At 41.3% G+C, this 12,959-nt stretch overlaps 1 protein-coding gene across 14 annotated transcripts in view; it reads left to right on the plus strand.

Moving 5' to 3' along the window:
* LOC133470647 (sodium bicarbonate cotransporter 3-like) overlaps nt 1-12,959 on the plus strand; it is a 54,480-nt gene that overhangs the window by 34,841 nt on the left and 6,680 nt on the right. For 9 of the 14 annotated variants that reach the window (XM_061759233.1, XM_061759230.1, XM_061759232.1 and 6 more), the window contains 13 exons: nt 1,040-1,214; nt 2,000-2,133; nt 2,227-2,472; nt 4,339-4,444; nt 4,609-4,770; nt 5,160-5,273; nt 5,433-5,594; nt 7,774-8,025; nt 8,088-8,156; nt 8,286-8,459; nt 9,026-9,163; nt 11,182-11,282; nt 11,899-12,015. In XM_061759233.1, coding sequence (XP_061615217.1) covers nt 1,040-1,214; nt 2,000-2,133; nt 2,227-2,472; nt 4,339-4,444; nt 4,609-4,770; nt 5,160-5,273; nt 5,433-5,594; nt 7,774-8,025; nt 8,088-8,156; nt 8,286-8,459; nt 9,026-9,163; nt 11,182-11,282; nt 11,899-12,015 — 1,950 coding nt within the window. Of the gene's footprint in view, nt 1-1,039; nt 1,215-1,999; nt 2,134-2,226; nt 2,473-4,338; nt 4,445-4,608; nt 4,771-5,159; nt 5,274-5,432; nt 5,595-7,773; nt 8,026-8,087; nt 8,157-8,285; nt 8,460-9,025; nt 9,164-11,181; nt 11,283-11,495; nt 11,548-11,898; nt 12,052-12,959 lie in introns of all 14 variants that reach the window. The other 5 variants (XM_061759239.1, XM_061759243.1, XR_009786039.1 and 2 more) reach the window with 4 other exon arrangements.

Genomic DNA, 12,959 nt, shown 5'->3' on the forward strand with positions numbered 1-12,959 from the left:
TGAAACATTTATATGGTTTAATGGCCCTCTGAGAGAAACCGTCACTACAATGTGGTCCGCAATAAAAATGTGTTTGACACCCCTGCTCTGGACTATGAGGCAGACTCACCAAATTCACCAACGTGCTATCATTCTCGAGAGTTGTTGCTTAGATTATATTGGTGCTTCAGTGAATAGAGCTGAATTAATTAATTTAAATGTTTTGGGGTTTTTTTGCGCATTTATTTACTCAAAAGTATTTGAGATATGTCCTAGAGGAAGTACGACTGTGCTCTCAGTGGGTTTTTAATTTAAAAAAACAAAACAAAAAACAAAAACATAAAGATAACATTAAGTTGTTAACCAAAACTTAATAAGCTAGTCCATATTTTATATTGACTTGTTTATAGGTAAAACACTGATTTTTACAATTAAATATTTTTTACGCTATTTATATGATTGTTTATTTGTTCTGTTATTCTATAAAATGGTCAACAAGAGCTGTGAATTTATTTTAAGAAATATAAAATAATGAGGGCATAAAACATTTAAAAAAAATAATAATTAAAAAAAGTCAGCAGTGTAATTTAAAAAGTCAGCAGTGTAGTACCCAGTATAAAAGGCACACTGCAAGAGCAAGCCAATGGGGGCCTGAGTGTACATACTGTAAATGCAAGGGAACTTGAGGTAAAGAAAGAAAAGCAAAGAAAGTGGAGCAGTGTGAAAGAAGCAATGGTTTTAAAGTGGCTGGCAGCAGGTGTGGCAAAAATAAAATGAATGAATTTGCTCCAGCAGAATTTATGGACAGGTGGCAGGGGCAGCAGAAATATATATCCCAGGAGACATTCATTTTTAAACAGGATTAGCTAGGTACAGATTTGAAATGCAAATAAGGTCTTCAGCAATTCTGGTAGTTTAAAAAAAAAAAAAAAAAATCTAACTCATTTAAGCCTTTTGTTTCACAACTGATCCTTTATTCTGAAAATGAACTGTCCAAAAACGGACCACTCCCATCAAACAAAAATGTATCTAATTTATTCTTATCCTTCTTCTTTCGTAGGATATTCGGTGGTCTGATACTGGACATCAAGCGGAAGGCCCCATTTTACTGGAGTGACATCAGAGACTCCTTTAGCCTGCAGTGTCTCGCCTCTATTCTTTTCCTCTATTGTGCCTGTATGTCGCCTGTCATTACATTTGGAGGTCTGCTTGGGGAGGCAACCAAAGGCAACATAGTGAGTTTTATAAATTGTTCCTGAATTGACAATATTTGTGCATTTAATGGACTTTTTAACTCATCTGTTTTAAGTTTTGTCCACTATATCCAAAGGGATATACAGTAGTTTAATTTGGCCAGATTACGTGAACAAAGTTTTAGCACACCTAGTCATTACGATGTCACTGATATTTGATGAGACAAGGGTTCTGAAGTTCTTCCTCACAAAAGTCATCCAATCAAGCCTATATAGACCTTGATTTGTGCACTGTGTGGAAAGTTTCTGCCGGTGAAATGCACAAATGCAATGCAATCAATGAAAGGAGCCAAAAGCCTCTGAAATATCCACACTCGTGCCTTTGATTTCTCGCCCCTTTCTTCTCTTTCTCATTACAGTATAGCTACAATCGTGTCATGTTGTTTATGATTCAATAAATAATGTGGCGCCTCAGAACGGCAGGGGTTGCAGGTTTTTTTGTTTGTTTGTTTGCTTGTTTTTTTTTGGGGGGGGGGGGGGGGGGGTTACATCAGTGGATGTGTCCCAGGGAGGCGCTGGGTGTACTGGGTTCACGATTGTTCAGTTCATTCGCTCGGTGTGCGTCAGCTCTTAAGTAAACTGTGCAGCCCAGAGATATGACAAGTGACAGGCCAGCAGGATGGAAACATTTAGACAACTTATCTAAACACTCTGACATGCTCAATTTATTCAAATCTGTTCTGTCGGGGTTCTTTTCTTCTTTCCCTCTCCTTGTACCCCCCATTCTCTCTTTCTCATCACTCACTCCCTCTCCTTTGTCTATACAGAGTGCCATCGAGTCTCTTTTTGGGGCATCCTTGACTGGAGTAGCGTATTCCCTTTTTGCGGGCCAACCCCTAACAATTCTTGGTAGCACAGGACCTGTTTTAGTGTTTGAGAAGATCCTCTTCAAGTTCTGCGCGTAAGTTGAAGCTCTTTCCCAGTGACATTTTAAATATAGTCCATGGGACTATATCCGTACCCACCTGTTTTTATTTTTTATTTTCCACCCTAGCGATTATGGACTGTCTTACCTGTCGCTGCGAACAAGCATTGGTCTGTGGACGGCCTTCCTATGTCTGGTCCTGGTTGCCACGGATGCTAGTTCCCTGGTCTGCTATATCACTCGCTTCACAGAGGAAGCTTTTGCAGCACTTATCTGCATCATCTTCATCTATGAGGCTCTTGAGAAGCTCTTCCACCTCGGAGAACATTATCCTGTCAACAGCAACAACATTTTGGATAACCTCACATCTTATTGGTAAGTATTTGGGTTTACTTATTTTCGGGTAGTTCTTGGACACATCCTGCTGTATTAGCACTCTGAAGTCACAAACGTTATTGTTTAAAGGTTTAAAGTATAAAAGTGGCCATTTCAAAAACGTCTGGAACTCAGGCATGCGTTGGCGATTTAAATTTATATTTCACGTTTACAGAGTTACCATAGAGCCAATATGCTGTGCTTATTTAAACATGTACACTTTCAAAAATGAACAGACCTTATTGAGTTTGAGACAGAAGGATAGATGGATGTTATAACATTAGTAACCTGCCTCTGGCCGTAAGTCAGCTAGGATAGGCTCCAGCTCACCCACAACGCTAATAAGATTGACAGGATGAAAAATGGAGGGATGGCTAGATGTCATAACATCATTGCATACATTACATACTTTTACATACATTACATACATTAAGACTTTTCGAAGGCTTGGCTTTTTATCTTCAGTCTATGTCTTTGTCAGTTAACAAATCCTCATTTGCTATTTTCAATTGTCAATTTATCCTCACTGGCTCAAAAAGTAAACAGAACGGCACTCTCACAGACTGGAAAGAATGTAGCCTGCATATCAACACAAAGAATTCCTGGCAAAGAACAGTTGACAATTACATGATGATATAAATATTATAATTGCAGAGGTTTGGGAGAGGTTTACTTGAGCTGTCAATGTAGTATCACTATTTCACTAAGGGCAACAAATGAATACATTGATAGACTGTAAAGGCCTTAAGCTTCATCTCCAAGAGAGTTGTGATATGATAAGTGAACACTACTGTGTTGCGTCATGTGGTAGAGTGACTGAGACTGCACGAACACACAAACGTTGGGCCCCTGCACCCTCCTCGAGGTGGCCGGTTTTGGGACGCCTCAGTAGGGTCTGTGGACTACCCTGGGTGTGAGTGGTGTCCCGTCGCTCTCAGGTGGGTTCCTGGGCCCAATTGTGCCCCCCGGGTGTGTGGGGTTGGATCCTCAGTCAGGATCCTCAGTGCAGGCGCAGCAATTAAAGGACACTTCTGAAGATTATTGTGCATGCGAGACGGTGTCAATTCACTTGCATGTGTCCGCAGACACACGCCCCGGGGACTTATTCGCTTGTTTTGTGGGGCCACTCACTCATTGCGATAAATAACTCATAACTACTTGTATGCAAACTTCCTGGGCATCCCCTCACTTGCACTCTGTTTCTATAAATGTTTAGAATTTTAATGGCCACTCCCACCACACTTCAGCTGTACAGCCTGTCCCACAACCTCTGTCCTGCCGTTCAGTCCCGTCCTATATTGTCCTGTCCTTCCTTCACACTACTGCCTCATACAACACTCAAATCTAATGTCATTGTACTAAACGTATAACGATTCACTTTTCTCATCATTCTTACAGCTGGTGTCCTGTCTTTTGTTGTCTTCTCTTCCTGTATTTATTTAGTTTTCTTTTCACTCTCTCCCCTTTATTTTTTTTGTCACTCCCTTTTAAAACTTATGGAAATGTTCAATAAATATCCATCAGAGTACAAAGAACCACAGTGACCGCCTTAAAGCTCCACTGTGACACAGTAAAACTGTTCAGGCATAAAAGGGATACAGATCCTCCTTTCTGCTTGACCGAACAGCCGAACAGGACAAAAAAAAAGAAAAAAGGCCGGAAGCATCCGTTTAAACGGTTTTCTTGACATTTGCCAATTATGAATCGTGCATTTAAATCACCAAAATAATTCTTAATTCTTTTTATATTATTTAAAAATGTTATTTGCGTTCGAGTTCACAGGCCACGATTTATGGCTGTCCGGGAAGTTTCAAATGAACAATGAAATAGAAATTCTTTTTCATCCTTAAATTGTCTTGCACCCAGGTGTCAGTGCTCTGAGCCAGCTAATGCCTCAGCTCAGCTCCTGCAAAAGTGGAACCAGACAGGATACAGTCCAGACTCCATACCATGGAGTAGCCTCAACATTTCGGTGAGGCTGCCACACAGTGACCTCCAGTGTCTAAGGCATTTAACTACAACGGCGGTCGCATTTAAATAATGATCATCAATGTCTTCAAGAATGTATACAGAAACATGTCTAATACTGTTACAATGAGTATACAGACTTACAGTACTGTACTATGTTTTTTCTAGATGTGTAAATTGCTCGATGGGGAGTTTGTGGGCCCTGCCTGCAGTAACCATGGCCCCTACATCCCAGATGTTCTCTTCTGGTCCATTATCCTCTTTTTCACCACCTTTTTCTTGTCCTCTTTCCTCAAGCAGTTCAAAACAGAGCGATATTTCCCTACGAAGGTTGGTTTTAATCGCACTGAGCCATTTTATACTTCAACGCAATGTTGATATTAAAATTGCCTTGTAAAAATGGTCTAAATTTGACCCTATTCTCTCACATTAAAATCGCCCAAAAAAAAAAAACAAAAAAAAAATGTTTCATACTGCCTCCCACTACCAGTTAATCTTCATTTCATTTTCTGTGTGGGGTAAAGTTGGCTTTGTCTGAATTGTTTCTTATTCACACCACACGTCATTGGAAGAGTACTTGAAGTAAAGTAGAAACTGATTACTCACTCTAACCCTCGCTAGGGCTTCACAATAACTTAGATTTGTGAGTCAAATTTAGACAAGGATAGATTAATGGTCTGCGTTTCCAAATGAATAAGTGATTGTTTTTTTTTTGCTAGGTGCGATCCACAATAAGTGATTTTGCTGTCTTTATTACGATCATGATCATGGTGTTGGTGGACTACTTAATGGGGATCCCTTCCCCAAAGCTAAATGTCCCTGATCGGTTTGAGGTAGGCATCAATTTTTTATGTCTATTTGTATGCACGGATGCTGAAATTGCTCACAGTAAGCATTGACGCAAATGATCTTCTTCTGAGTAGGAGTATAACACTTCCACTTCCAGCCTGTCCAACCTAAATTTGGCACACTTCTGCCTCTTTCCTGCAAAGCCTACTTCAAAGAACAGAGGCTGGCTGATGGACCCATTAGGAGAAAACCCCTGGTGGACGCTGTTGGTGGCAGCGCTTCCTGCCCTGCTGTGCACCATCCTCATCTTTATGGATCAACAGATCACCGCTGTCATCATCAACCGCAAAGAGCACAAACTCAAGGTCAGTCCTGGAATTTTCATAGTGAGAAACCTTCCAGTGAAATTAAGGAGAATGTGCTAAGTCACAGAAAATATGAAAAGCAAATTTGCAGTTTAGTCAAAGGGAACTTTAAAAGTAATCGAAAAAAACCACAAGGTATAATGTTTAATTTAGATGCTGAGTGAGCTACATAATAATGTTTAAAGCAATCACATTTAATACAAATGGAGTTTCACTGTGCAGTCCTCAGTTCCATGCACACATCGAGCAGCACTTCCTTCCCGTAATACCACACCCCTTTGCCTCCACTGTGTACTGATTAATTTTAATATCAAGATTTGTTTTTTTATTGTACAATCAAATGGTTTCTTTAAACTACTAGTAAAGTGAATTCATTTTTCCCCTAATCTAATTCTAATTTTATGTAATCTATGATATCGCTAAATGTCTTAAAGTGTTGTGCTAGAAGATTGATGTCATACTTAAATTGGTTCCATAAATGAAGCATGCAACAGTTCGGTGGTGTCTTAACAAGATGTCACTGATGCAAATGGCGAGTGCGGTTTCTGTTACCATGACGACCGAGGGGGCCTTTTCAACACAGTTTCAAACACAAATTGTTGTTGTTTGTTTCAGCAAATAGCAACAAATCTCTTTTTTGAAATTTTAGTTACCGTGTGTATGAAATGTGCTATATAAATAAATTTTCTTTGCTTTTTATTGTGTTATCGGAAACTTCTGGAGAATCTGTGATGCAGAGCCACCCTTGTGTCCAGATTGTAGATGAATTGTGCTTGTGTAAAGTACAATACAGTATGTGCTGGGAATGAGAACACTATATGCAGTGTTGGTAAAGCTACTTGTTAAATATGGTGAGCTAAATGACTGAAGCGACCCATCAGAGAAATGTAGCAGGCTAAACTCCAATAAATTGACAAATGTAACGGAACTACATTAAAGCTTTGTTTAAACATTGAACCAACTCTATTATCTTGTACAAATGGTATTTCTGAGTAGCATAATCAAAAGTTATACTTTTCAGCTCCATCTGTCTTCTCATTTTTCCAACTGCTTCATGTCCTGAATTCCCTTCACTCATGCACGCACAAACGCACGCACACAGTTTTACTTTATTGCTGCCAAAAACATGTTGCTAGCTATTGCTATGTTAGCTGTTGATGTTTGCTGAATGAACTGTGAGGACGAGCTGAGCTGGCGATTGTTGCGTTAACGTCAGGCAATACCTGTGTGTCCTTAAGTTTGTCTTGGATGTCTTCAGTGTTGACAAGCGCTTCCCTTTGGGGTTGCACAGTAACAACAGGAATATATAACTGTTCTGTGAAGACTCGAAAAGTAACATGAATTTGTTCAGCTATGGCCATGAGGATTTCTGAGATGTACACCCCTCTGCCAATGTCTTCAGCTGTGTGCTATCCATCCCACTCTGCTGCATTATTACATTTGTGCATGATTACACTAAAGAAGATTAATTTTATGTTGAAAACGGGGACGTTACAACCACGCTACTGAAAAATGTAGTTAAACTAACAACACTGCTACTTGTGTACCTCTACTGCCAAACACTGATACATTATCTTACACTGGTAACATGGTTTACTAACACTAATCTGCGCTAACACTGCAGTTGTGCTTACCTTTTGGTTTTGACATGAGAGTGCTCATTTGTAGTCTGACAGTTGGAATCGGGTCATCACTTGAATGTGGCGGATCTTTGGCCACCTTAGCTGCCAAGTCATAAGCGGAGAAAACTCGGTTGGAAGGCAGTTATTGTGTAACAGTAGGTAAAAAAAAATTCGCCTTGCTCAATGAAATATTTTTAGAAGTAGGCAGAAAAGAAAAAAAATCTACTTTGTGGTTTAAACAGAACCATTTTGCTAACCAATCAAACAAAAATGTCAAAAAAAAAAACGTGTAAATGTATACTTAAATAATGATCTCGTCTCAATTTACAATTTACTTACTGTGTGCCATCTGGGCCAGTTTATTTGAACAGAAAATTGATATACTCGCAGTAATTGAAGAAAGGCACACGGAAAAGTCTGGGCTTCCCTGCTTAAGCTGGTGCCCCCGCGACCTGACCTTGGAAAGCTGAGAGAATGAATGCATAAACCTGCTGATGCCTTGCATGTTCTACCAAAAAATTTTTCTAAAGTCTCGTACTTGTCTCCTTGACCAACAGAAAGGCTGTGGCTACCACCTGGACTTACTCGTGGTGGCAGTAATGCTTGGCGTGTGCTCTATTATGGGCCTGCCGTGGTTCGTGGCAGCAACTGTCCTCTCCATTTCGCACGTTAACAGCCTAAAGGTGGAATCTGGTTGCTCCGCTCCCGGAGAACAGCCAAAGTTTCTAGGTATCCGGGAGCAGCGGGTCACTGGATTCATGATCTTTGTCCTCATGGGTTGTTCCGTTTTCATGACATCTGCGCTCAAGGTGAGACAAGAAGGTCCATTTATTCCCTTTGTGCAATGCTAGATAACTTCTGCTCTTTACAGTTCATTCCTATGCCAGTGCTGTATGGAGTCTTCCTCTACATGGGTGTCTCCTCTCTCAAAGGCATTCAAGTAAGTTCTTCTCTCTGCACTACGCTCTGTTTCCTGAAACGCATGGCTTGAGATTTCTGTAAAGACGCATGCTTAATCAGAAATGTCTCCAAGTGATTTTCTGATTCATTCCTTTTATTTCCTCCACAGTTCTTTGACAGAATCAAGCTGTTTGGCATGCCTTCCAAGCACCAGCCTGATCTTATTTACTTGCGCTACGTGCCGCTGTGGAAAGTCCATATCTTCACCCTGGTACAGCTCACCTGTCTGGTACTGCTCTGGGTCATCAAGGCCTCTGCTGCAGCGGTGGTCTTCCCCATGATGGTAGTAAAGTAACATTTAACTCAAGACATGCACTGTAAAAGTTTCAACAATTTTTTTGAATAAGAATCATCCTCATCCATCCATCCATTTTCCGTACCGCTTATCCTCACTAGGGTCATGGGCGTGCTGGAGCCTATCCCAGCTATCTTTGGGCGAGAGGCGGATACGCCCTGAACTGGTCGAAAGCGAATCGCAAGGCACATATAAACAAACAACCAGCCGCACTCACATTCACACCTACGGGCAATTTAAAATTTTCAATTCACCCACCATGCATGTTTTTGGATTGTGAGAGGAGACCGGAGAAAACCCACACAGGCATGGGGAGAACATGCAAAATTCATACATACCTCTGAAATAACACAATTTCTTTTGCTGTCTGCTTTTGTGTGAATCCAAAATGGCTTCCCCATCCTGGCACTTCAGCTCACAAATCACTCTGGTGTATTGCTACAATAAAATGAGGCTCTCTCCAGTGGCATTAATCATCCCCATTATCACAATTAAAATTACCTAATTATTTGGAACTGTCATTGTTTCCTTATAGAATTGTCAATTCTTTACAGGTTCTTGCACTGGTCTTCATCCGAAAGCTTCTCGACTTCTTCTTCACTAAGAGAGAGCTGAGCTGGCTCGATGACTTGATGCCAGAGAGCAAGAAGAAAAAAGAAGATGACAAGAAAAAGAAAGCGCGTGCAAAGCTGGTACCTCCCATTTTGTTGACATTTGTCCACGTTGTCCTGTAATAAAAGGAATCTTATTTATACAAGCTTTTCCTCACAGGAATTGTAATTTTAATTTGTGTTAATTAAAACCATTTCTATTCATTATAATCCCTTAAGGGCAAACCAGACTCTCATTCTGCTGTATATTTATCTATCTTCTATCTTATATTTAGCTATACTGCCCCTAGTTACAATGAATCCCTGTGCCTTAGTCATATAATGGGAAATTTGAACTTGGAACTGGTGTAACCTTCGGCACCTCCCATCAAAGTTACTTGTATGGTTTGTTTGGCAAAGTTCCTACACCAGAAACCCTCTCTCGTTGATTTGTATGCCTTTTTATGGCGGAACAGTTTTGCTATGCAACAGGGGAGTTTGATGTACTCCCTCTGTTATTTTTATGATGATGGACATTAATCAGAAATACAGTCTGGGAGAACGAGGTTTGAGAGGGAGCAGACTGAGAGAAAAGAGCAAAACCAACAAAGAGCAATAACGGTATAAAACTGTGTATGACAACAGTGACGTTACGTTGGCGGTGGATTCTATTGAGGGAAAAAAGAAAAAAAAATCACAAAACATAAGGAAGTTTGTGTGTGGTAGATTATTTCTTTGTTGCAATGCTTCTCTCCACTGAATCTTATACTGAGGGAAAGCCTGTTTATTTTCATTTTAAATAGTGCCACATTTGTAAGGAACATACATTTGTGGGATAATAAGAAGAGTATGTGGTTTGAGCCAGTAAAATTTAAAAATCTTCTCTGCCAATGCCAAACAGCTCATTTTGCAAACATTTTCATGGATGCAACCTACATAGCTTCTGCACATCCCAAATGTTCCTTACAAATGTGGCACCATTTAAAAGGGTAACAAACAGGATTTCCAACGGTATAAAAATTATTGCCAAGAAGCATTGTTACATCAAAGAAATGATCTCCTAAAAACAAATGCCCTGATAGTTTGTGCTAAGTTTATATTATGTGGACTCGGAACGCAATGAGGAAGGGGTGCAATGATTAGTAAACAGGACAAGACTGAACATGGCAGGACAGTGCTAGTGAGCCAGGCAGGGCTCCCATGGTGGTCCCCCATTTTAAGAAGGGCAGCAAAAGGGTGTGTTCCAGCAACAGGAGTATCACGCGCCTCAGCTTACCTGATAATCTATTCGGGGAAACTCTGCCTGGAAGTCGAACCTCAGATTCAGGAGGAGCAGTTTGGTTTTCATCCTGGATAAGAAAAAGTGAAACAGCTCTACAGCCACAGCAGGGCTCTCCAGGGTGCATGGGGATTCCCTCAATTCCGCATCTGCTTTGTCGACATGAAGGCATTCTACGATGTCCCTTGGTTAGTCCCGAGGGTGGTACCGAACCCCCTGAATTGGGCTGTTCAGTCCCGCTACTGCCAGTGTCAGAGTTTGGGCCGCATTCGTTTCTGGTGAGGGTTGTACGTTGTCAAAGCTGCCCTTTGTCACTGATTCCGTTCATAACCTCCATGGACAGAAGTTGTAGCTGCTGCTGGGTTGTTGAGGCAGTCCGGTATGGTGGCCCTCACTATTACATTTCTGCAGCAGAGTGTGAAGCAGATGGGATGAGAATCAGCACCTCCAAATTTGAGACCATGGCCTTAAGTTGGAAAAGGGTGGAGTCACAGTACCCTCTCAGGGTCGGGATGAATTTGGTAGATTAGATCATTTTCCAAAAAATAAATACATCCTGCCGAAAGTGAAGGAGTTAAAGTATCTTGGAGTCTTGTTCACAAGTGAGGAAAAAATGGAGCAGGGATATCAGGCGGATTGGTGCAGCATTATGGAATTTACCGGTCGATCTATGCTCTTTCCCTCACATATGGTCACAAGCTGTGGGTAGTGACTGAAAGATGATGATGATCACTGTTAGAAGTGACCGAAATGAGTTTTCTGCGCTGGGCCCCCTGTCTGTAAACACAGTCGTGTTGAACCAGGTGGAGGCCCACTCAGCTTCCGATTCCTTTTGTTTCAGGAAGCTGAATCTCGATTGCAGGACGAAGAGGAGCTGGGACTGCAGGTCAGCTATAAGGGCTCCAACCTCCTCAACATCCCAGAAAAGACCCTCTCAGGGAGGTGAGTCGCACCCTCTATAAAATACACGTGATTATAATGACATTCTTTTTTTACCTTTTTTGTATTGCACCTTCCTTACCATTATTTCTAAAATGTCTTGCACAATACAGCATTGAAGGTAAATAGAGCCAAAAAGATGTATCCTAATACTTTCACGGCTGAAATGAGAAAACAGAGGTCAGAACGTTCTTACTGTATGTCCATCTTGAACAGATCATACAGAATAGGAGTAGTGACAGACCACAGCCTCCCACAGGAAGAAGAGGTAGCAAGACTGTGTCTGGAAAACATTTGATGCACTTTGCTGCGTCCTAACCTTTCACACTGATAGACATAGTTAGCGCATGGCCTAAACTGTCACAAGCACACAGACTATATCAATTATTAGTTTTTTATGTTCAAATATTCTAACTAACCGTGTGTGTATGTTAAACTAACATTACTATAATGCTCATCCATGGAAGCTTAAAATGGCTTTTGCTATGCTGTGTATTTGTGTCACTCTGATTTACGTGCATGTTTGTTTCTTTGATCTGTCGAGCACTTCCGCTGATTTAATGTCTACCTGCTTGTCTTCTCTTTGTTCGTGTTTGTGTGTTTGCATTTCGGCATGTAGTTCTGAGTCTGACCCCTTGGTTGTAAATATCTCTGATGAAATGGCCAAAAGTGCAGCATGGAGAGCAGTGAACTTGAGCGGCGACTCACATGGCCAACCTGTGAAACATAGCGGAAGGTAGCTATGCAAAGCCCTAAAAGAGCCCCAAATACAGTATGTTCTGCACCTATCAGCTGATCACCTCTGTAATCATCACCCTGCGCGTCTTAGAACAGTCCAACTCATTTCTGTACAAGCGAAAGAATCGTATGCTGTTAGTGTTTTTACAGTGGAACCTCAATGGCCGGCCACGGCAATCACGTGTCACGCCACTGTGGACAAAACGGGATGGACGAGACACAAGTGTGAGAACATTCGCCATGTCAGTCATGACGTGGGTGAGAAACCTAGTTGGTCGTAGTAAAATGGGGTGAAGGCAACAAAATTTGGAGGTGGTCTGTAGTGAAACGAAAAGCACTTGTATTTCTTTGGCGTCTCACGGTCCTTTTGTCCCGTTTTGCTGCGTTTGGTGCATGTTTTGCCACATTTTGTCAGCGTGCGCTGTCTGGGAGGGGAGCTTCTTTTGAGTCTGGCCACAAACATGATCCAAAGCTGCCCAGCATCCACGTTTCATCCGTAGAAAGCCTTGACAGAACGTGAAAAACGTGTCGGACCTTGATCAGAATGTGAGGGACCATATAAAAACGTGACAGGGCAGGAGGGAATGTACTTGTATCCGTTGTAGACCGTGGGCCGAACCATAGTGTGCCTTCAAGCCACAGTGACTCAGCAGTCCTTCCCCCCGTATACCGTGAGACCATGAGAAAACTTAGCAAGAATACGGAGGAAAGAAAATGGCCAAAATTCCACGGCACACTACGTATCAGGCGGGGTTGCTGTGGCCACTGGGAAAATAATGTACAGTGGGTACGGAAAGTATTCAGACCCCCTTAAATTTTTCACTCTTTTTTATATTGCAGCCATTTTCTAAAATCATTTAAGTTCATTTTTTCCACATTAATGTACACACATCACCCCATATTGACAGAAAAAAATGGAATTGTTGAAATTTTTGCAAACTG

The sequence above is a fragment of the Phyllopteryx taeniolatus genome, chromosome 21 (assembly GCF_024500385.1).
Source record: "Phyllopteryx taeniolatus isolate TA_2022b chromosome 21, UOR_Ptae_1.2, whole genome shotgun sequence".
In the NCBI taxonomy this organism is placed as follows: Eukaryota; Metazoa; Chordata; class Actinopteri; order Syngnathiformes; family Syngnathidae; genus Phyllopteryx; species Phyllopteryx taeniolatus.